At 45.6% G+C, this 25,831-nt stretch overlaps 1 protein-coding gene across 1 annotated transcript in view; it reads left to right on the top strand.

Annotated features, from left to right (window-relative positions):
• The window catches only part of sik3 (SIK family kinase 3), a 61,856-nt gene that overhangs the window by 12,438 nt on the left and 23,587 nt on the right, over positions 1–25,831 (top strand). The window contains exons 2-6 of the mRNA XM_083637767.1: positions 19,951–20,067; positions 21,623–21,686; positions 21,875–22,036; positions 22,296–22,420; positions 23,689–23,812. Of these exons, the coding sequence (XP_083493893.1) occupies positions 19,951–20,067; positions 21,623–21,686; positions 21,875–22,036; positions 22,296–22,420; positions 23,689–23,812 (592 nt within the window). The remainder of the gene's footprint in view (positions 1–19,950; positions 20,068–21,622; positions 21,687–21,874; positions 22,037–22,295; positions 22,421–23,688; positions 23,813–25,831) is intronic.

Here is a 25,831-nt window from a genome sequence, read left to right as displayed (position 1 = left end):
GTGTGTGTGTGTGTGTCTGTGTGTGCATGTGTGTGTGAGAGAGACATGACATTACACAGGTCGAGGACCTGGAGTAGGTTTCATCAGCATGGGCCTGGTCCATCCTCCATAATTTCGGCTGCCTGTGTGTGTATGTGAATGTGTGCGTGTCTGTGTGTGTTTGTGAATGTGTGCGTGCTTGTGTGTTTGTTTGTCCATGTGAATGTGTACCCCCATCATTCCCCATTGAGAATCGTTGTCCTAGGCAACCCTAGCCCCTCGACCAAAGATTATCCTGGTCGACCAGAAATCGACCACAGCTCCGACCAATCGATTGGTCGAAACGGGGTCTAATTCTTTTTTTGCAGTTTACTTTTTTGTTTATATTTTTTGCAGTGTACTTTTTTTCTTATTTTGTGCAGTGTACTACTGACTACTGCGTGCACTATACCTGATAGCTGATAATTATAAATAAAAGCTATTTGCAGCGTTGTAATGTTACCGGAATGGACAGACTGATCAGCGTGACATGCAGCACCTGGCCATATTCAGCTAATGGGAAACAGCTTTGAGTTGCGTGTGCGATGGTTATGTAACGTTGGCACACGTGGCATGGTTAATTAGTTGGCAGAAAGGACAGCTAGACAGCTTTTGCGATTTATTCCACTAACATCTTATAACAGTCTAACATTACCGGAGTTGGAGTGTATCTCTGTGGACGTCAAGTCTAACTGATGACTGTAGTCTCAACTCATAAGGTGCATACTGCGTAGTTAGCCGCTTGTTAACAGCTGATGGTGGCTGCGTGCTGAAACGTGTCCATTGTTTGCACTGAGGTTCAAGTATACATACTACTGCATGCGCTGGGTCGCGTCATCAGTGATGTTAACTGGGGTCGTGGGGTGTTTCGGGTCTGACAACATCATACACCCTCGCCCAGTAGACCCAGCCGAGGCCGATTACGACCCCGACCCGCGTCCCAGAAGCAGCCGCTCACGGATCAGCCTTCCTACTCTGTCTGCAACGTTGCCCGCGGAAGGGTTGATCACGCCCAATCCGCTGCAATAGAGTTTAGTGCTACGCCGCAGTATTGCGATACCTTCGGTGCATGGAGGTCTAAGGCTCTGTGGGGTGATTCCAGGCTGGGCACCTCCTTCGTCTCACCAGAACCTCCCGCGGAAAAAGGCAATCCTACCATGCCGTACCATGGGCAGGGAGGATGCCTCAGGGAGGCCTGTGCGCTGCACGTCATTCACCTGCGCCGAGCACCTCGCTCTAGCGTGAAGGACCCCAGGCCGTGCCGATGTTTACGCAGATTTTCAGGAGGCTGATCCGTAGCGTTTGTGGATTTCTCCCTCACGAGAGAGCCAGGCTGGGGTGCTTAAACCCATCCCGTGCCGGATGCCGTCTCTCCGACCGTCAACTGTCTCTCCAGCTTGTCACCAAACTATACTTGGTTGTCACCTAGTCTATTCCCAAGTGTCACTGGCCAGGGGGAGCCAGGGGTTTAGGTTCAAGTATACATACTACTGCATGCGCTGGGACGCGTCATCAGTGATGTTAACTGGGGTCGTGGGGTGTTTCGGGTCTGACAACATCATACACCCTCGCCTGATAGCAGAGCCATTTAATTGTTAATTCCATCGCTCTGCTGGTTGCTCTCCTTTCAGATAGCCTGCTAAGTGCTAACTATGGTTAGCCTGTCTCTCTAGCCTGGATCACTTCCTGTGTGCTTCTAGAAAAGGTCCGTGTTGCAACTTGCTTCCGCGGCACGTTACTTCGTTCCGGAAATGTAATATACTACATATTACTAGTTACTAGTTACTTTCATTTGAAAGTAATAAGTTACTTTACAATATTACTGTCTGTGTAGAGTAACTGGTTAGTTATTACAGTACTTTTGCATTACATTCACCAAAATAACAGCAGTAGCAGAATGACATCGCCGCTCCGGAACCATCCCGAAAAATTATTTCAACAGTCGGTGTAAACCGTCCAAAATTCTAAATGTTATCATTTTCCTTTTGTATTGTTATCTATAGTGGTTATTTGAATAAAAACACAATTTGATTAGGAAATGATTGTATCTTTGGGCTTTGATAATAAAAAAAAGTAGCTAGATTTGGCTTGCCGTGGTAGTAGGTGTTCCCGGTGTTACATGGTGGTGAGGCACCGATTACATAACATGCCCACCGCTAACACAGTTCAACTCCGCCCGCTCGAGACAGTTTCAGCATGCGCTCAGCTGCGCTGGTGTATATTACAAGCGCTCCCTCCTATCCTGGCTGTCTCTCTAGTTAGGCAAACCAGTCTGTAACTTAACGTTAGTTGTACATGTTGTGAACACCATCCCCCCTCATACACATGTAGGTAAGACCCTTATCTAAGCCTGTGTGTATTCTTTTGCCACTGCCATCTCTGGAAATGTGGTTTTAACAGAGCTACATCTCCGCTAGCATTGATGCTAATACCATAGGTTAGCTAAACCTCCGCTAACATTGATGGTAAATAGGTAGCATTGATGACTTAGCTGTGATAAAAGCACATGCTACTCAGCTATCGTCATTGCCTGGCTTACTGCTGCTTGTTGGTAATGTTAATCCCATGGCCAGAAGAAAATCCCCAGAGTTGTCGCTAACGACGTTAGTTTCTTTTCTCCAGGAGGAGAGTCTGTCCCCAGTGCGTAACGTTATGTGAGGCTGACAGTGTTGTGAGCGCTGAGCACAGCAGCAGGGATGGGAGGGCCCGACTGACTGGGGGAGAAAGGACTAGAGTAGCCTAATTTATAGACCGACAAACGTAACCGCTCCAAACTATTCTCTGTGGTTTACCTGACATCCCTGCCACGCTTGTATTGGTGACTATCTTGACAGGTGTGTCGGACTGAGAGCAGTTAAATTAAAAATCTGGGCCGTGAGGACTGCTGAGGAGCTCTGGAGCGTTTTTTTTTCTTTTGTCACGTGTTTATTACCCGCTGGGAAGATGTCCACCACACTGTGGCATCCCTAGCGTGATTTAGTGGAGGTAAAAGCCAAGGCGCTAGTAGGACGAGGTGAACCAAAATGCTTTCATGCTTACCACAAATAAATCCAACGAGGAGGAGCGTTTAGTACTGCCTTTGATCAGCGAGTGAGGACAGCTTGATGCAGGTGCCTGCCTGGAGGGAGAGAGAGAAGCGCACACACGCCTCTCCGCTGTCGTGAGACACCTTTTAAGCTGCATTGCTCTCTCATCAAGGCAATGTCGAGGAGATATTGCCTCATTTGTGTCCGCAAATGCAGATAGGAGCGTGCATGTTGTCTGATAGGAGCGTGCATGTTGTCTGATAGGAGCGTGCATGTTGTCTGATAGGAGCGTGCATGTTGTCTGATAGGAGCGTGCATGTTGTCTGATAGGAGCGTGCATGTTGTCTGATAGGAGCGTGCATGTTGTCTGATAGGAGCGTGCATGTTGTCTGATAGGAGCGTGCATGTTGTGGATCTTCTTGCATGTGTTTAGTGGGGGGTTCTTATATGGACGAAACCCCAGGTGAGCATGAGGAGAACATGGGGAGTATAACCCACCTAGGCACCGAAGGCATGGGGAGACAGTAACACCCCCAGTGCCAACATGACCCAGGTGGGACTCGAACCCAGGACCTTCTTGCTGTGAGGCGGCAGCGCTACCACTGCACCATACTATACAGGAAACACTATGGAACTTTTTATGCCTCTGCCGGCGATAGCCAGGCCGGAGGCATTATGGATCCGGGTTGTCCGTACGTACGTGCATACGTACGATGTTTGTTAACACGATATCTGAGGAACGCCTTGACGGAATTTCATCAAATTTGCCTCAAACATCGACTTAGACTCAAGGATGATCTGATTAGATTTTGGTGGTTAAAGGTCAAAGGTCAAGGTCACTGTGACCTCTCGAACGCCATTTTCAAGCTTGTTAACGCGATATCTCAGGAATGCCTTGACGGAATTTAATCAAACTTGTCTCAAACATCGACTTGGACTCAAGGATGAACTGATTAGATTTTGGTGGTCAAAGGTCAAAGGTCAAGGTCACTGTGACCTCTCAACCGCCATTTTCCAGCTTGTTAATGCGATATCTCATGAATGCCTTGACGGAATTTCATCAAATTTGCCTCAAACATCGACTTAGAGTCAAGGATGATCTGATTAGATTTGGGTGGTCAAAGGTCAAGGTGGGCTCTCGAACGCCATTTTCAAGCTTGTTAACGCGATATCTCAGGAACGCCTTGACGGAATTTAATCAAACTTGTCTCAAACATCGACTTGGACTCAAGGATGAACTGATTCGATTTTGGTGGTCAAAGGTCAAGGTCACTGTGACCTCTCAAACGCCATTTTCCAGCTTGTTAACGCGATATCTCACGAATGCCTTGACGGAATTTCATAAAATTTGCCTCAAACATTAAGTTGGCCTCAAGGATGAACTGATTACATTTTGGTGGTCAAACTTCAAGGTCACTGTGACCTCACGAACACCATTCCCAAGTTGGTTAACCCATTGATACCTGATGCAGCATTTGCGTGTATATCCCTCATTTGTGTGGGTATCCCTTTAAGACCGTGATCCGCGTTAACGCGGTCTTAAAGGGATACACACACAAATGCTGCATCAGGTATCAATGGGTTAGCGCAATATCTCAAGAACGGCTTGATAGAATTTCTTCTGATTTGGCTCAAACATCGACTTGGAAGCAAGGATGAACTGAAACTTCCATTTTGGTTATCAAAGGTCAAGGTCACTGTGACCTCTCAAATGCCATTTTCAAGCTTGTTAACGCGATATCTCAGGAATGTCTTGATGGAATTTCTTCGAATTTGCCTCAAGCGTCCACTTCGACTCAAGGATGAACTGATTACATTTTGGTGGTCAAAGTTCAAGGTCACTGTGACCTCACACACCCAATTTCCAAGCTCTGTAAGCTGCCTACACACTAGAGGATTTTCAAATCTTAACCGATTTTAAAAACATGAGAGACCACAGACATAAGGACAATTTCATCAGATTTTAACATTAAAATCGCCTGAACGCACACACTAGACGATTCGGCCAGACTGCGAGACCACACACCAGCCGTTTGAAGTACCGACTCACAGCGATTCCAGCAACTAGACTGTAGGCTGTTTATATCCCACAAAACCGCAATTTTTTCACACAGACAACAGCAGATGGCTCTCCAAACATGCACCGAGCGGCGGGTCCACTTCAAGCAGCGCGGACACCCTCGCGTCCTGTCTGAGAGCTCATATTACAGCATATCCACTCCCTTGAAGCAAACAAACCGCTCCGCTCGGCACATGTTTGGAGAGCCATCCGCCGCTGTCCACCCTGTTTTAAGCTGTGAGGATGCTGGGGAGAGAGGAGCTACATGGCACTGCTGTTGCCACAACTCGTAGCGCTGCATTAACATCCGGGTATGACGCGTCGACGCGTCCCGGTCTGCTCGCTCTCATTGGCTATTGCGGGTTCCGTCGGGAGACAGCCATCGTAAATATCAAACATGTTTGATATGCCCGATTCGAGATCGGGCCGGCTCCGATTCAATCAATAATTTATTGACACCAGACACTTGACAATTATTTTGACAAAAATCGGTTGAGACTAGCCTCGAATCGGGCCACGCCCCCCCGAGGGGAATCGGGCATTAAATCGGGCCTTTTATCCTCTAGTGTGTGGGAGGCATAACGCAACATCACAGGAGCGCCTTGACGGTCACGGAATTTCTTCCAATTTGCCTCAAATGGCGATTTGGACTCAAGAATGAACTAATGGCGGAGGCATAAGTCCGCGTTGCGGTCATTCTAGTTATTTTTGCATGGCTGGACACGGCTTTACGTGGCAACCTGCACTGGTTGTACATAATGCTGAATGATGTGTGCTAATTGTGTTCAGAAACAACTGGCCGTATCTTTCTAAAGCACTCAAAATCTCAATTTTTTCCTTTTACCACTGGGTCAGTACATCAAAGGACGTGTTTCAGCCACCCAGTGGTAATTATAAGGGGGAAAAAGTGAGATTTTGAGTGCTGGAAACTAGCAAAGATGATGCCTGCACTTGCACTGGGTGTAATATATGGCCCAAGCATTATAGCAGCAGAGAGGTCTTTGGCGATGTATGAGGATAAAACATCGCATTTGGAGCAAGTGAGCGAGAGAGACAGAGAGAGAGAGTGGATATGACAGAGAGATACCGACCAACAGAGAGTGCGCGGGAGGGGGGGGGGGGTGAGAGAGAGCGAGAGAGGGAGAGAGAGCTCATGGAGCAATTGGGCTGAGATCAAATTAATGTGCTACATGCAATTTAATACTGAAAAAAAAAAAGTTGCTGCCATTGCTGAGGTTGTTGCAGCCCGCCACAAAGTTTTCTATGTGTGTGGGAAACACTGCAGTACCTGTGCATGCCAGAGGGAAACACTGCAGTACCTGTGCATGCCAGAGGGGCACATATTTGCATTACGCACCAAATGCAACCAGGTGAAATTTTAACTCGCGTGCACACACACTCAATAAATAACTGCATTTTGCGACCAATCCTCTTGGTCACAGTCTGGAACCCAGTAGTGTAGTTAGTATATCCCCAGCCTTACTAGTACGCCCACCCTGACACTGACACACACACTCAACTGAGTCATTACCCCACACACACACACGCACACAAGCACAAGCACACGCTGACTCACACTGGCTGTTTTCATCAGTGTGTGTTTGTGTGCGTGTGCATAACGCAGTCATACAGTGGAAGCACTTGTGCTGACCTGCTCTGACCTTCTCTTACTGTGTGTATGACGCTGTGATGCCTTTATGACATTATGTCTGACACACACACACACACACACACATGCTAACCGCACTGCTGGCTTTGTACCAAGCAGCTTGGAGAAGGCCAGGCTATTGCAAAAATGTAGGCTTGGCTACAGATAGCTTTGATGCATCTTCTGGACCAGGACGTGTGTGTGTGTGTATAAGTATATGTACTGTATGTGTGTGTGTGTGTGTGTGTGTGTGTGTGTGTGTGTGTGTGTGTGTGTGTGTGTTAAACTCCCTCACATGCTGTGGGTTAAGCTGCGGGCATTCCGCCCCCATGGGTGCTTTAATCTGTGTCACCTGTTGATGCAAGCTAACCTCATACATTATATCACCACGCCACTGTGTGTTAGAACAGATGAGCACATCCAAGATGCACTCGTTCACCCCAGCTTCCTGCTTTAGAGCTTGTGCTTTGGGGTCCATGGTGTAACGTCTAAATTAGACGTTACACCATGGACCCAATCCCCTCTGTTTAGGTTTAGCTAAGTGTCCTCTAGAGAGAGAGTGGCGTCAGTGGAGGACCAAAATGCGTGACTCATTAGCCAATGAACAGCCACGAATGGGTCTCGCGCTACTTTTGAATGCTAAAATAAAGCTGATCATGTACAATTTGATTCAATAAAAAAAATCAAACTACAACACAAACTGTCCATTTTTCTGCAACTCGACAGTGCTGCTTAATCCAGAACCTTAATTCCTGGAACTCTTGAGAGTAAAAAACTGGTCCATTGGAGTGAATGGAGATGTCGCGACTCTTCTATATACACGACTCTGGGTTTAGCCTCATTATGTTTGAATCGTAGAAGGATGCATTTGAAAGTGAATAATGGAGAGTTATTATAAGGAAGGCTGGCTATACACAACACAAAATACACAAATCACAAAATCCTACTTGACAGTATTTCCCCCCCAGTTGTGTGTTAGACCTCGCCGTTTTTATAATACAGTTAAACATCCCGTCCTGATCTGCCTCATTAGTGATACATCAATTAACGTACAGAATGTGACTCAACTAAATGTGTGGAATGTGTGGGGCCCACATTTTCAACAGGATTATTCTTGTGACCCAAAATTTATTTCCACCTGTATTTGTGCTTTCATTGCAGGGAAGATTTTCTCTTTTCTGGCATTTCTGGCTGATTATTTCTGGAAGGATTAAATACAGTAGTCTCATAATTATTTTGGATTTTTTTTTAATTAAAATTACTGAGCCAGTAGCTTCAGAGAAAAGTGACGACTAATCACTGACTTTCGTTTGAAAAAAAAAAAAGTAAAAGAAAAGACGAATTTTTGATTGCAAATTGTCCAAAAATAATTAGGGGACTATTTAATCCTTCCCAGACCTACCTTAGGGCCCTGAAACCAGACACTCCTATAAAGCATTTTGGCACGAAACAATTATTTCCATAGCCATTTAGGCATGTACTTGTGCTACTTTTCCACTGCTGACACTAATACATGTGGCTTCAGAGTTGAAGTACTCTGTCTCATCCATGACATATCAGTATATAAAGTAACCAAACAGGCATTTATTTATATGAACCATATAAACCAGGGGTGGCCAAACTACGGCCACTGGCCACTTAAAGACGAGGGTTGATTTTCCATTTTCCATTGTAAACTAGAAAGGAGAAAACGGGTCTGTTTGTCTTTCCGTTTTAAACCAAAAACGAGAAAATGCCCCCCCCCCTTTTTTTAAGCGAAAAGGCGTTATACTTCTGTGCCCTGGCCTGGTCTATTTTGCATGTTTTTTTTAACATTTCTAATACTGATTTTTGGTTAAATTATCTCTGTCTTAACCCGTGCACAGAAATTGAAAAGATACAGAAATACTCATTGTAATAGGTGAGTAGAGAGCACATCAATAAACTACTATGTGTCATATATTTATTTAGGTAGAAAATGAATTTTTGATGGCATGGGGGTTTTCTACTCTAAAAACATTCCCCCCCCAGTCTAAACCGGTTGAAGACTCCTTATATTTTCCTGTATGTGGCCCACAACCACAACAGTTTGGCCACCCCCTGATAATAAACCAACGGTGATTGAACCCCTAGCCAGGTCATGCAAGCTGTTACATTTGCTGTTTTGAAACACCTGCTGCTGTGGCTCTTTACTGGGAACTACCCTCTCATACACGGGAAGTCATGCGTTTGAATTTTCCAGTAACGGCAGCTTGTTTGGAATAAATAGAACTGGGTAGTTAACATGAGCGGCGACGATAGCCACCATGGCTGAAGAGCCAAAAAAAGAGCGAGAGAGCGGTACTTAGAGAAACACAAACTTCATCGAGAGGAAATAGTGGGAGAAAGACGTCACGGCACCGTGGCCACACTGTTGGATTGACAGGTGATCTGTGGGCAACTGCAGTGCAAAAACAGCACAGCGATGATGACCGCTCTGCACCAAAGATGTCTCCAAAATCAACAAGACTATAGCGACCCATTTTGGGTGGTGCCACTCAAGTTCGTGGACACAGATGATGTTGGCCCTGAGATGTTTTGGAGAAAGCAGGGCTCGTCTTGTTCTTGGACGACAGAGGTTGTCCAATAGCCCCGTAGACTTCCTTGTCTATCAGCAGGTTGAGAAATGACTTGGGGGGGAGTTTTCCTTTGAACAGTCTCCTTGGCGGGTAACCAGCCATCATTCCTCCTGTTCCTCCTTACGCCTATTCTAAGACTCCAATTGGCTAATAAGATGGTGAAAGGAAAGGAAAAGGAAAGGATTTGCGGCTCTCCTCATCACTTTGTGGGACTGTTGGTGCCTTGATGCTGAATATTGCTTATGTTGTCATTCTTGCTTGCTCATTTTCTAATTGAACTAAATTGAATTCAACGCAACACATTTTGCCGAACATGTTTGTTTGAAACGGAGCTTTGTGTGGTTGAGGGTGCATTGAGGGCAAATGTTTTTTTTTTGTTTGTTTGTTTGTTTTTTACGGCTAGCTGGGAGGCTGGCGATCATTTTGGTTCTGCAATTGTGGGTTGTCTTCTGTTCCTATTCCCTGTGCCAGTTCCTGTGCCTCTCATGGTCTGAAAATCCATCTTGTAAGTGCTTGTCTCATGATGTGCCCGACCCGTTGGGCTGCACGATAAATCGTATTTTCATCGCCATCGCAATATGAACACACGTGCACCATTGCAAAGACTACCTGAAACGCTATGAATAACAAACATCATTTTATTTACATGCACCATGCATTCACACTTCGCATGCGGTGGTTTTGTCTTATGTAGTAAATCCAGCACACACCTTTCCCTGGCAGTGGTGCCCTCCGCCAAAGTCCAAACGCTGTGTAGTCTCAGCTTGAGTCGATAACAGACAGCCATGCTTGTTGTGGGCATAGGCTGCTATTCAATGGGTTGATGTTAATAAAGCAGAACGACATTGGAACTGTATAGCTAATATGCATCCTTCAATTTCACATAAAGGCCATTATGGGTTTATGATAAATCCGATGAACACGCCTCCCTTTCTGCTGAATCATCAGTTTTATTCAGTGCACGGCCCAATCTCTACGTCTACTCACGCTCTCCTGAGGTGAGTTCCCGCTATTTTACCAAAGTGCAGAATGTAAATGCGGAAATCCGATGATTGCCCGATTACCTGATCATTCTCAATGATCTGATTATTGTGTGCGCATGTAAACACACTCAATGTTCATACAGGACAGGAGGGCAAGCGTTACTTTGACATCAGCTTGTGTATAAGATCCTTACAGCTCCCAATAATCCCAGTCTGACTAGCCTCCATACAGTATACTTTGTACTTCTACATTAAGGCTGGTTTGGACTTTAGGGCCATATGATTTCAGCAAAACGGGAAAAAACGGACGGAATCACGGAATTTGGTAATAAAAATGGAATCAACTGTAAAATGTGGAATATTGCAGACTTTTCCATAATTGGCTGAAATTGATAAAAGTAGGCCTAATTATCAAAATAAGAAGTAGATCTAATGATCGTATTCACCTAAATGATTTCATAATTGTAAAATAGGCCTAGAGAAATGATTCAGTTTTTGATTGGGGTGTTTTGAGGGGGGGGGGTCGGTCTTGCGTGGGACACTTACTGCACCTCACAACTTAGTTTTCACCTTGAGAAACATGTCGAAGAGGCTGTCTGAGAGAGCCAAGTCGTCAAAAAAAGAAAAAATATCACGTCAATTAAAATTAAAACGGAATTTGGAAAAAAATAAAACAGATTTCATGGCATTGATTAGAGGGGAACAGGACAATGCAGTTATAGTCCATTTACCACTGTCTACATGCGTTGTTAAAAACGAAAAAACGTCAAACCTATCTTTTGAGGGATTATTTCCCTGTGAGACATCCTTTTCCATCTCTCTCACACACACACACACACACACACACACACACACACATGCACACAAAAGAATAGGTGCTCCAATAAAGTCTTTATGAACAATAAGGCTTCCTGACGCTTCCACCGTCCACGCCACAGTGTCAGCACAGTAACCATAACAAAGGTAGCTTGCTATGATTACAGGGAAACTTAAACAAATGCTAGCTAACACTTAGCTTCGGAAACACTTTGATTACGTAGCTAACAGGCAATCAACAAATCACAATACAAACCAAGGCCCACAATGAGAAAAGATAATAGGCGGATAATAGGCGCGGCTCCACTATCAACCTAAATGAATAGTGAAATAATGTACTCATACGTGTTAGCCGCCTCACACAAAAGGTCCTGTTATTGTTGTTACCACCATCCACAGCCTGAAGTAACTAAAGAGAAACACAATAAAGCCAAGTTAACAAGGAGCTCAGCACGTGAGAGCAATGTTTTCCATTTAGTGACATGAACTTCATCCATATGCCTTCAGCGTTGGTTCTTCTCACATTTATGCCCTCAAATTTCAACACTGCCAATGCAAGTATTGATGCTGCCATACTCCATCGCCCCATTGGTGTTTATGTGTCTGCTGCTTTGCGTATTGTTTGTCCCAACCCCCCCCCCCCCCCCCCCCCCATAAGTGGCTTGCATAAAAACATTCAAAACAGAAATGTGTTGTCTTCAGGACAATGTCCACGCACAATCATGTTTGACAAACATTAGGATTTTTGTATTGTTCTTCATCTTGATAGGATTTGAAAGATTTCTAATTTTGCTCTTAAAAGTATCTTGAATGATATTCTGACAAATTGACGCAACAATATATTCAGGGATACAGAGGAGGGAAAACGTATGAACTCAGTACAGTTTGTGCAAGAGTAAAGCCCAATTTATGCTTTGTCTGCCGACACTTTTGAAACGGTCGCCGACAGAAATGAGGACTTGAGTCGACACTTTCAAGTGTCGGCGAGCAGTGTCTGCTACCTAGTGAAATTTCTAGTGTCGCTGACTACGTCACATAATGTTGCGCAAGTCTGATTGGCTATATAGACGGGCACGCGCTTGACTTCCTTGTTTTAGTTTTCGCTGAAATGAAATGAATGAACGTGTCCCACTCCCCGCTATTTTGATCAGCCTGTCCTTGATGGATGACTTCGTGAAAATCACAAAGAACAACGTGACCAACTTCCCAGAGAGAGAGGAGGTGAGTTGTGTGGTTGTGTCGTTATATGCGGCTGCAGTTACATCTTGCCTCCGACGTGGGTTCACTGACAGCATTCCCTCTCTTGGCTGTCTGCACTAGTTCTCTGCCTCCCTCTGTCTATAGCGTCACGTGACCGTTGAGCCGAGGAGAGAAGCATAAATGCAGCAACACGAGCGACACTTTATTTTTCGTCTGCGACCATGTGCTGAGCGACACTTTCTAATAAGTATAAATTAAGCTTAACCCAGCTTTTTTAGGCTGACTTGACCCATCGATACCTGATGCAGCATTTGTGTGTGTATCCCTTTAAGACCGCGAACTGCGTGACGCGGTTCGCGGTCTTAAAGGGATACACGCACAAATGAGGGATGTATACACGCAAATGCTGCATCAGGTATCAATGGGTTCAATCTTTATGAAATAGCCTCTTCATAGGATGCATAAGTATAATTAGGGGTGTGCCCTGCCCGATCGATATATCGTTACAGTTCATTACTCCTATTGTCAAAAATTAATATCGTGATATTGTGATCATGGCAACATTCTGGCTTGTTGATGTAACTAATGACGTCACACCGTTACGCTGTGCTGTGGTACGAGGTACGCACAGCAACAACCAGCATGATGGCTGACCGCTCCACGGTGGAGGTGTTCATTCCAAAGAGGGAAGTGACTTCAGTGTGGAAGTGCTTTGGTTACAAAGAGCATGTACAACAAACCACAGTCATATTTGACCTATTTAAACTGTTAGGTTTATGCCGACATATAAAACTACAACACTTATTTTGTCGCAATTGTATGTTCTTGTCAGTGTTTTGTCATATCGTCAAGAATATCGTTACCCCAGAAATACCCAGAAATAATGCGATATTATTTTAGGGCCACCACCCCCCCCCCCCCCCCCCGAAGTATAATAATGATGATCCTATCCTATGAATGTATTTCAGAAAGTGACATGAAGGCGTGGTCTTTTGAGGAGACAGTGAAAATAATGGATTGATTGAATAGATTTGTGTTTATATTCATGTTGATCAGTGACTGGAGATCAGAATTAATTAATCGCTGACTGTGTTGTTTTGACACACAAACCATAACGCATCACAATTGTGCAGCTTGTTCGAAGGTCCCTGCTCATGTGTGCGTGCGTTATGTACAGTAAGTGGTTGTCCTGTCCAGAGTAGTACACCCCTCCGGTAGGCATCAGCTGCTCTGGCATGGTGCTGTGTTGAGGTCACCGTCTTGTGATCGGAGAGGCTATGTTACACTTGAGCTCAACACAGCCGGTCTCTCAGGAGTGTGTGTGTGTGTATATGTGTGTGCATGAGAGCATGTGTGTGTGTCTGTGTGAACTCCGATCTTTCTACGGAAAATTCCAGAGTCATGGAAGCCAGTGCCAGGCAGACAGGAGGACACCCTGAGGCAACTGACACACACACACACTCTGTCACAGCACATTTACTGTACCTCGGCCGGAGCCAAAGCTGGACACAAGTCCGCTTTACAGCAGTTCCTCCAATAGTCCAGTCCTAGAGATTTATATACACTTGTCATCTGGGTGCTTGAGGGGCACAGCTGAGTGGCTAGCATTGCTACCAGTCTGTCGGCATGCCCATCAGCATGACAAAGTTGTCAACTCTTACCATTTGAGTCTGTTGACAGCTGGGACAGACAAATATCAAACCCGTAACCAGGGTTTTTCCTGGCTCCAAAAGAGGCTTAGGTGGTGCAGCCGGTCTGGCTTTTGTCAGCCCCTGCTGTTCCACTTTCACAAGACAACCGTTTTCAAAAGGATTTGCCCACTTTGTTATTGACATGTACATTTTTTTTTAGATTGAATTATATTATGATAAATGCGACATGTACAAATCTTTTGTTTTTTCCCCTTTTTGTATTTGAATTACTTTGGAAACCATAAATAGGCTACACATTGTTTTCAGCTGTTTCATTATAACATTGTTGTCAATTGTCCAAGTTATCCATAAAGTTGCATTCCAGATCCGTCACATTGGGGTCGCGGGTAATATCATGTCCACCCGTAGCGTTTACAGCGTGGATGCAGCAGGGCGGCGACAGCCAAACGTTGAGTTTCTCTTCAGTGTTTTTGCCACTTGCTGCAGTTGGGTGCAGTGAGTGACAGGGTGAGCCATTAGGGGTGGGAATCACCAGATGCCCACGATACGATACTAAAACGATACTTGAGTCACGATACGATAGTATTGCGATATCGCCGATATTGCGATATATTGAATATTGCGATATATTGAATATTGCGATATTTCAATATATTGCGATTTCTTACTTTTTCAACTGCAAATGATGTCCCCAAAGCAAAACCTTGTCAACATCTGGTTTATATAAGAACAATTGTCCAGTCTGTACATCTGACTTCAACCATTTTATTGCAGAAACATTGTCAAGTAGACAGACCAACAACTTTCATAAAGTCATGTCATAGTTGCTTGCACCTCACAAACTGAACTGTTTGTTACAGTCTACTTACAGTCCACCTTAACTGGATGTGTGTGTGGACTACTGTACTTAGGTAGTTTTGAACAATGCAACTTCACTTCACTTGCACAAAACATCTTGTGCAGCCCATTCAGTAACTGGGGAATTTGTAAATTACTGTTATGACAAAACTGTTACTGTTAAAACAAAATGAAAATATGCTACCGTTTGTTTACTGCTGGCCTTGGAACTAAAATTTATAGCAGCCCGGTGGCCTGGCATGGCAAAATATCGATACAATATCGTCAGGCAAAATATCGCGATACTATGGTGTATCGATTTTTTCCCCCACCCCTATGAACCATGCATCACCCGGACTGTATCTTTATTTAAACCAGGGCTTCTCAAGGTGAAATGCAAAAATGGGAATAATTTATTGTCGCTATAATTCCATTCAGAAGTAACACAATGACAGAATGTATATGACTGTGTTGCTCAGGGGTTTCACACACTTTCTCTAATAAAACATCTAAAAGCAAAAATCTTATCAGATGGGGGTCCCTGCGACAAAATCTTATCAAATGGGGGTCCGTGGTCTAATTTGTGTCATCTTAGGGGTCCTCGACATGAAGAAGTTTGAGCACCACTGATTTAAACTATTATAATTGGTCTCTTCCTCCCTCACATCTTTTTCATTTCAGTCAGTGACTTCAATCAGGAAAGTGATGTGTTGGCACAATAAAGACGTTACTTTATACAGTATATGCTTTTATAGGCACAGAGCTAGCACAACAAACAAACCAGGCTACAGCACCACTTGAGGACAAAATTCTGTCAGCATTCATTCATTCAAAATGGAACATTTGTTTGATAAGTGCAAATCATTTTAGTTGGTTCTATGTCTCTATTCTATAGAGAGATAGACCTCTGAGTCAAAACAGTGATTTCCACTGAGTCATGACAAAAATAGGTCAGAAGCAGAAAATACTGCCCCGGCTCAAGTGGGGCTCCCACACCACGTCCGCACCCACCCAGTGGACACAGCAGCAGCAGCACTGAATGAAATGGCTTTGTTTTCGGCTCCGAGGCTTATGGATGTAAAAAAAAACAATCAAAAACGTGTCTGGTGTACACTCGGGTTGGGTATAAAAAACAAAACAAACCCGGTACAACTGTGGCACCGACCGGTTCCTTTACAACCGGTAGCTACCGGACCACGCATGCCAGAGCTGCTGAGTGAAATATCTGCCCTTCGGTGCTCGGAAACCTTCCACACGCGCCTTCACTAACATGATGGTTTGGAGCACACGCCTTCACTAACATGATGGTTTGGAGCACACGCCTCCACTAACATGATGGTTTGGAGCACACGCCTCCACTAACATGATGGTTTGGAGCACACGCCTTCACTAACATGATGGTTTGGAGCACACGCCTCCACTAACATGATGGTTTGGAGCACACGCCTCCACTAACATGATGGTTTGGAGCACACGCCTCCACTAACATGATGGTTTGGAGCACACGCCTCCACTAACATGATGGTTTGGAGCACACGCCTTCACTAACATGATGGTTTGGAGCACACGCCTTCACTAACATGATGGTTTGGAGCACACGCCTCCACTAACATGATGGTTTGGAGCACACGCCTTCACTAACATGATGGTTTGGAGCACACGCCTTCACTAACATGATGGTTTGGAGCACACGCCTTCACTAACATGATGGTTTGGAGCACACGCCTCCACTAACATGATGGTTTGGAGCACACGCCTCCACTAACATGATGGTTTGGAGCACACGCCTTCACTAACATGATGGTTTGGAGCACACGCCTTCACTAACATGATGGTTTGGAGCACACGCCTTCACTAACATGATGGTTTGGAGCACGGCGCTCTAAATCCTCTGTATGACGCGCCGCCACTTTCCTCTCCCATGCCACTAATAAGTATCAAATGCTGATGAAGTCAGGAGAGCAGTCATATATTACAGAGAAGCAGACATGGTTCTATTTGGGCAAAAGAACTGTTGAAGTAAAATAATTTGTAGATGAGTAGAAGTCTGCACTTGATATTTCTTTTTGCTGTTATTTATTAGTAACTCTTATTGCAACTGTTATTCACTGTTAAATTATTGTAGTTGACTCAGGTTTGATTTCTTATTTATTCGTATATTTTTCAATTTCTTTGCGTTTGCAATAATTAAAAAAAAGTGTCTTTCATGTTTTGATTGTTTTTTCTCGCTTTAAACTAAAAGTACCCTTTCAGGCACCGGTACCGAAACTTATCGTTTTAGCACCGGTAACGGAGCACGGAGCACGGAGCATGCCTTGCTCAAGGTACGCTCAAGCCGCGCTCAAGCCGCGCTCATTCAGGATTCAGTCCTATTTTCTAAGTGTGAAGCGTGAAGCTGCCAGGCATGAAGTCAATGGAAGTTGTGGGCGGGCTCAAGGCGCGCCGAGCGAGGCGCAGAGGAAAAGAGAGTGCTTCTTGTGTGACCAGTTAAGCGTGAGCTCAACTTCAGCGTGAGGCTCAACTTCAGTTCTGCGTATGTTAAGCGCCACCCAAATGTTTTACAATGCAGGAATGACTCTAGCATTAGCGTTAGTGCTGTACTATTTCACATCCCACCCAAATCAGCCATGTTTGTGTGTCTAAAAGGCAGTAAGTAAAGCAGTTGCAAAGCAAGACACTGATTAGAGCCCCGGCTGGGACTGGACCCATTTAGGTGTTCAGGCGTCAATCTAACAAGCAGCCCAACTGGAAGGTGTCTAATCAGTGTCTTGCTTGCACCTGTTTTACTTCCTGCCTTTTAGACACAAAATGTCTGATTTGGTTGTGGGATGTGAAATAGGCTAATTGAGTGACAAATGAATGATCAATCTGCTCCGTTAGGCCTGAGATCTCTGCTGCTCTGCGGTGCCACTTGCCTCCCATCTGGCCCAGCGGTGCCCCTGGTCACACAGACCTGTCGTCACAGGGTTTTATAGCTGGCCTCTGTAGCACCGTGATTTACACTCCTATTTCCCTGTTTGGATCCCATTTGCATGGAAGGACTCGTTGTCCTCAAAGTATGCGTAATGTGTGTACGCGTCGCGTGCACGGCCGCATACGTTTGCCACGTGTGTGTGTGTGTGTGTGTGATCCAGATGTCCTGCTGTTACGCTACAGCTACATGCCATGCAGAGGGAACAGATTACATCAACACAACTGGATAACTGCCAGCACCGAAAATAGATTGTAGGATCTTAAAATACCACGGAGAGACACACATTTCACACACATACGTATGTGCCCAGGGTTGGCCTGATATGGGCTTTTCAGAGCACATACAGTAGCATTCTCTTTGGAGGGAAGCTGACGTTTAAAAAATTTGCGCCGGAATTCAATATGTTGAAAAATGACATTAAATTAAATTAGATTTCAGTGTTTACTCAAGAATGTTGTTCTTGGCACTGTGCAAAACCCCTCTGAAACAAAACCACTGCAAAGGGAATTTGAGTTAAAGGTGGTTTTAGCAGCTCCATACAGTACATGATGACTATATGTACTACATGTACAAGACATTGACTGTACACACACACACACTCCCTTTCCCACAGTTCTACCACGCCTCGGACGGGAAGCCGCACTGAGCCGGGTCAAAGGTTACCGCAACGTGTGCCTCTCTCTCTGGCTCCTCGCGCTCCCAGGAGCCCCCTCGTCTTTCTCCCCCACTTCCCCATCCTGTCTCCGACAGGAAGCCAGGCCCGCTCGCGCCTCAGATGGCCTCTGCTCGTCTTCATCGGGCGTTGGAACAGGAAAAGGAGAGCCAGGGATGGCACACAGTATGCCACACGCTTGTCCATCTGGGTTCCACGGTGTGTCGTTGGCGCGCGCGCGCGCGTTAGCGAGCGCAGCGCATGCTTTTCATATTTTCACACACACACCCGCAGACACACTACACTCGCTCGTCTATTTTTGGCAGAAGCTGTGTGTTTGTGCCCTGCCAGAGCGTTAGCTCCGCTTGATTTAGTCATTAAAGGCGTCCGCTCCTTCCTAAGTGGCAGAGCAAAGCCCCCGTCACACACCATCTCCGTCCACACGGCCGGAGCCATTGTGGAGGCCGCCGGCGTTGCGTAAGAGCTCGTCCTCGGGCGGGTCAAAGGTCACGGCTCAGGTCAGGTTAGCCAAACGAGCCCAGAGAGAAAGCCCCCGTGTTTGACGGCACACAGCTTTGAGTGTTCATCGTCTGAAGAGGTGCCAGCAATCACGCTTTGTCATCAGAGTGATGTTTTCTTTTGTTTGAAACGCAACTGCTTGTCTGTGGTCATTCTGTGCTTTGGCCCCGTATTTGTTGATGGACTGGCCGTGCCAGTTTGTCCTGGATTCCTTCTGTCTGTCAAGAGTCTCGCACTCCCCCTTCCCTCTGCTCCGATTTCTTCTCTTAGCAGTAGGGCTCTGCCACTAACGATTATTTTCATAATCGATTCATCCGACGATTATTTTCTCGATTCATCGATTAGTTGTTTGGGTCTATAAAATGTCAGAAAATGGTGGCAAATGACGATCAGTGTTTCCCAAAGTCCAAGATGACGCCCTCAAACGTCTTGTTTTGTCCACAACTCAAAGATAATATCAGTTTACGGTCATACAGGAGTAAAGAAACCAGAAAATATTCACATTTAAGAAGCTGGAATCAGAGAATTTAGACCTTTTCACTTAAAATTGTACTCAAAACGATGAATCGATTATCAAAATAGTTGTCGATACATTTTCTGTCGATCGACTAATCGATTAATCGTGGCAGCTCTACTTAGCAGTTTGCTCTCCTATGATTCTTCTGTGCTCACAGGAATATTGTCACGGCAATATTCAACTGTTGCTCTTATTGTAAGCTAAAATGTTCTGTCTGTGTGTTTGCACTCGCCAGCAGAGGGACCGACCTTCAAACATCTTGCCTGCTTGAAGATAATTTATTTTGTTTTCTCTCTCTCCTCTCCTCTCTTCTCCTCCCTTGCTCTCCTTCCCTCCATCTCTTCCTCCCCTCTGTCTCAACATTCCTCTTCCTGCCCTCCCTCCCTGCTCCTCCCTTCATCTTGCCCTCTCCACTTCACCCTCTCCCTCCGTGCCTTTCTTTCTGTCTCCAGGTGGCTATAAAAATAGTGGATAAGACTCAGCTGGATGACGAGAACCTGAAAAAGATCTTCAGAGAGGTGCAGATCATGAAGATGCTGAGGCACCCCCACATCATCCGCCTCTACCAGGTACACACACACACACACACACATGCACACACACATACACACTGCTCAATGTGTACACCTGAGGCCCCAGTAGGGAACGGACACATTATGTGTTTGATGTTAAACAAGGTCCGATGCTACCAGACATGTTTTTTGGGTTTAACTGCACCAGGCAGATCTTTTGCCCCCCCCACCTGTATTTTCTCCTTAATTATATATGATAAATTTCCCCTGCAGTCCCGGCTCCACCCCCTCTGCCGATCTGGGGAGAGCCATAGACTAGCACATGCTTCCTCCAATACATAATGCAGTTGCCAGCCGCTTCTTTTCACCTGACAGCGAGGAGTTCCACCGACAGGACATAGCTCGTGGGAGGATCACCCACCCATCTGTGTGTTTTGTTTTGTTTTTCCCTGCCGTCGCCCACAGTACAGTTCAGGACACAGCGATCACACGGACGGAGGCCAGCTAGTTTCGTCTGTTGTTGTTGTTTGTTGCACTGTAAACATGAAAGCCAGATTATTGGCAATTCTGGCAGCAGCAGAGTTTGAAGATCCTCCCTGGCAGGAGAAGAGGTAGGAGGAGTGACTGACGAGCAGCGCGCTTTTCCTCCAAATGTTCAACTTTTCTCAGCTTGAGACGCCCAGAGTGCTCCGCCCAAAAAACACTAGCCGCCAAGAGCGCTTAAACGCCAGGTGCGGTCCTCGAAAGAGGAGCGGTCCTACCACGTCCTTACTACAGAGAATGAATTGCAGAAAGGCGCTGGTTTCTCAAATACACACGTCCCGTCGGAACAGCCCCTTAAACATTGAAATCCTCACGTGTTTACATTGACCAGGACACTGTACATATGAAGCTTTTGCTCCATCAACAGAGAGAACAGGACAGATAATGGAGCGGTCAGATGACGGTCAGAGCCCTGCTGAAAGCACGTAGCTGAAATGTTTGCTCCCTACTTCATCTTTTGTACAATTATATTTATTTTCTCACTTGCACCTTTAAGTTGGGCACTGCTTTAGTCATGGCCTTTCATTTGCAGTGTGCAGTATTATTTTGCCATATTTCTAGCTTTTGGTTTGTAGGCCAGACACTGTATACTTGTCTGAAAAGGCTCGTAATCAGTTTTCACTAACCTTGCGAGACAGCTGGATTCACGATCGCACGAGAATTCCATCTTGTCGCGCTCCTCGCTATCGGTTTAGCTCTGTCCAATCAGTGAGCCGGACCAATCGGTGCCCACAGGAGGCTACGGGCGGGATTTAGGTGTGACGACAGCAAGAAGCGAGAGATGGTTCATCCAATCACCTGCCAGGTATCTCTTGAAACGCGCCTGCCCCTTTCGAAGACCGGTTTCCCAGGACAAGTTCCAGAGGGTTCTGTGTAACAAACCATCCTGGCAGCGTCAGGTTAGGTCATCACTGTAGTCGCTGTCATAGGATTGACAGCAGTGTCATGGTTATTAGTGTTATTTGCTTTGTTAGGCTACACAATAAAGCAGGTATACCGCCCGTCACTAGATGTTGGCCTGATAGTAGGTCTGTTGATCTTGGCTCTTCTTGTCTGTCTGTGTCTTTAGGTGATGGAGACCGAGAGGATGATCTATCTAGTAACAGAATACGCCAGCGGTGGAGAGATCTTCGGTAAGGGACGTCCCGTCTCTCTCATCGCCTCTCCCTCTCTGTTCTTCACTTTGTGCCTCTGTTCATGTTCCTCTGTTCATGTTCCCCTTAATGGCTGGCAGTATTTTAAAGGTCCAGGAAAGAGGTACTTATGCCTGGCGTCTCAAATTATTTCAATCTCTGAGCTGTACTGCTTGCGTGTCTCGTAGACCACCTGGTGGCCCATGGGCGCATGGCGGAGAAGGACGCCAGGAAGAAGTTCAAGCAGATCGTGGCAGCGGTCCACTTCTGCCACTGTCGCAACATCGTCCACCGAGACCTGAAGGCTGAGAATCTTCTGCTGGACCACAACCTCAACATCAAGATCGCAGGTGTGTGTGTGTGTGTGTGTGGGTGTGTGTGTGTGTGTGTGTGTGTGTGTGTGTGTGTGTGGGTGTGTGTGTGGGTGTGTGTGTGTGTGTGCGCCTGAGGACATGCGTATGGGTGGGTGGGTGGGTGACTCGATTTTGTGTCTTGCTTAGGGAAGTGTCAGCGTGTGTTTTGGGAGCATTTGACTAACTTGATTGATTTAACCCAGTGGAGGAAAGTGATCCGATTGAATAAACCTTTCCTCCCCGCCTCATCTTGCAGACTTTGGCTTCAGTAACCTGTTTTCTCGAGGCCAGCTGTTGAAGACGTGGTGCGGCAGCCCTCCCTACGCTGCCCCAGAACTCTTTGAGGGCAAAGAGTACGACGGACCTAAAGTAGACATATGGGTGAGTAGACTTTTCAGGGATCATAGAGCGTCGTATATAAATAAATAATACATATCTGGACGTAGCAACGGTGACGTCACACATTGGTTTCTGGACTCGCGTTTTGCCTCGACGTTGGCATTTTCACCGTCGCCATCTTGGTTATTTGGAGACAGAAGTGTCAATTTGGACGAGCACAGCCTGCTATTGGTCCGTGATCTGCGAGCTGCGCAATCACTGGACAGGCGACCTGTCAATCACACCCCAAAACATAATTATCATCTATATTACTCTAAATGGGACCATAAAACGTGATATCAAAACGTGACAATATGTATCGTTGAGATGAAATCTCATGTCGCGAGAAAAAGAAGCTGACCATGGTGGCACTGATCTGCATCTGATTGCATGCTCGCTCTCCTTCTCATTGCTTTGTTTGAACAGACGAGGGACGTTACGTTAATGGTGAAATTACTCAAATTAGCGTGGAGGATGCCCCCTCAACTTACAAATCGATTGCAAGAAAATATTGTAAAAATATCGCATTGTTATCGTGAACCCAATATCGTATCGTGAACTGAGTGTATCGTGACGCCCCTACTAAATTAACATCATGCTGTATTGAAGAAGACTTGAAACTAGGGGGCACGGTGGCGCAGTGGCAGCGCTGTCGCCTCACAGCAAGAAGGTCCTGGGTTCAATTCCCACTGAGGGCACTGAGGGTGTGTGTCCCCATTCCCATGTCCTCAGTGACCACTGCCCAGGTGGGCTCGTCCAAAAGGGCCTTTCTGTGTGGAGTTTGCATGCTCCCCCCCTCCCCCCCCCCTCGGCTGAAAACATGCATTCATTTTCACCGGACTTCTTTATGCAGCCAGTGGGGTCGCCCCCTGCAGGCCATTGGAAAGAATGCAGGATTAAGTTACTTCCGTTGCTTACTTTCTTTTTATATTGTTGTCCTATAATATATTGTCTTCTATTATTGATGTAACCGCTACAACGACTGCATACTTGCACTAAGTCAAATTCCTCGCATGTAATCTGATTACCTACTTACTGTGGCTATTAAAGTTAATCTGAATCGAAATCTGAAAAAGAGACATTCAACAAAACATGTCACCTTTGAACACGCTGACTAATTTGTGTTATCCAACTATTTGTTGAGCAGAAATGTGTCCCCCGTATCTCATAACATAATCACTACTTTACAGTGATCTCAGCTCAGGCCAGCCAAACTGTAACCGCTCTCGTTTCATAGTGTATTCCTCACCGTCTGTCCTCTCCCTGTGCAGAGCCTGGGTGTGGTGCTGTATGTGCTGGTGTGCGGCGCCCTGCCGTTCGACGGTAGCACCCTCCAGAACCTGCGGGCGCGCGTCCTCAGCGGCAAGTTCCGCATCCCCTTCTTCATGTCCACAGGTAGGACTGCAGAGACACGCAATGCTCTCACTGCCATCTCTCACCACCTCCTCCTCCTCCAGTCCACACAGCCCCCTGAACCAGGGGGGGGTCCACACTTTTTTTTTTTGCCTCGCGAGCTACTTTCAAAATGACCAGCTCACATGATCTACCAACACAATACATTAAATACATACACATACAACAATTTATTACATTTCTGCATGGACCCTCCACAGTGCAATACATTTCAATAGATCTCAGGCTGTTTGATGGTTGTTATTATTATGCAGTGATAGGGCATTTGGCAACGAAGCCATTTGCGCACCCCACTGTTGCAGGCGCACCGTCGGTGGTGATTGACACTAACTTAGACAGACATTGGGAGCTGGGTTTTGTCAATAAAGTTTTTGAATGTCTGAAAAATGTCCCCGCCCCGAGTGTGTTCTTTCATTGGCAACAGTGTTAAAGTCGAGGTGAACCCGTTCGTCACGTGCATCTGAGTCCGTTTCAGACTGAAAACAAATGGAGAGGCGGACCATATACGGTGTTGATGATTTGATTTGACAATTCTGTCGACTGACTTTGGCATCGGCCAATCCTGGCGTGTTCCACCCCCAAATCGGGTGGGATTCAGCGTGTTGTCGTGCTACGCGAGTGGGATCCGCGGAGTACCAGGCAGCCACCGGCTTCGTGCGGAGCGAGCGGACAATCCGATGCATGGGTGCTGCCCGCCCGCCTGGAATCTCCGATAGAGACGACCCCTGACAGCCAGGGAGGCTGTCAGGCACGGAGGCGCGCGCCATTATCGTTATAAATGTAAATAATATTCCTGGAATGCGTGTTTTAACGAGCCAGTTACATTTCTTTGCATTCTTAGACATTACCGTTTGATTTAGTTTACATAATTGCTCAAGTTAGTACCGTAGTTCGTTTATGGGCTAGAAACTCTGCCAGATGACAGGCACTAGGCGCCATTTTCCCCTTCATTTGGAAGAGAAAATTATCCTGAAATGAACATTTGATTGACAGCTGCATGTCGTGAAATGATTGGTTGAAATGGGGTAGAAATTTGATAGTACTAGGTGACGTCAGCAAACTGTAAATTACTGTTATCAATGAAATCTTGAAAAATGAACTTTTGATGTGAAAAAGTGTGAAAAACTAAAGAAATAAGATCTTTGTGATTTTTTTGGCATACATTATTAAATAGGTGCACTGCATACCGAGGTATTTGAACTAAAAGAAAAGAAAAGTCATTTTTGGGTTCAGCTCGACTTTAATGTTAACAGTGAAGGCTGCTTTCTTAGATAGCGATGAACCTTTGTCAGAAAACGCACAAGAAAAATGGCAGAATGGATCAGTATTGGCTAAGTTGTCATTGTTCTTTCATGTGAACTGATTGTTGGACATATTTCCTGCTGTCTGAAGGCCTGAACAGACACAACAAGCCACTTAGGTACATTAGACATTCCAGGGAGGTCATGATGGATTGTGACAGATAGGATGCCAACGTTGGTATGGCATTTATACAACAAAGATGTTTCCATCGCCACATCATTCTTTCATCAACAAAAACTTCCCTCAAGCAAGTTCTCTTTATCCTCTATAAAAAATACTTACATGGAAAATGAAAGCGGTTTATTTTTTTGAGACCATGTTTGTCGAATGCCAGTAAAAGTAGACTTTGGCAGATAAATCGGTGAAGGTCAGTAACTTGTTGAAACGATAATGTACAGTCTCTTGTCTTTGCCAGCTCTTAAACTTTGTCCCTGTAGTCGACCACCGTACACTGACCATGAGCCAATTACGTCAAATCAAAACAATACCTCTGTGTCAAACAGGCTCCTGATTGGCTGCCTGTTATACTGGCTCTACGTAAAGTGGTAGCATCTAAACGGCTGCAAACCTTCCTCCTGTCTCTCTGCTGCCTGGATGTCTCATCTTAGTTGAAATTTGACATTATTTCCCATGAGACACTTATGATGATCATTTTTTTTAATAATCACACACTCAGTATCTTTTGAATGGTGCAGCCTG

Source organism: Poromitra crassiceps (assembly GCF_964638095.1).
Source record: "Poromitra crassiceps genome assembly, chromosome: 5".
In the NCBI taxonomy this organism is placed as follows: Eukaryota; Metazoa; Chordata; class Actinopteri; order Beryciformes; family Melamphaidae; genus Poromitra; species Poromitra crassiceps.
This window is presented reverse-complemented; position numbering and strand designations above follow the sequence as displayed.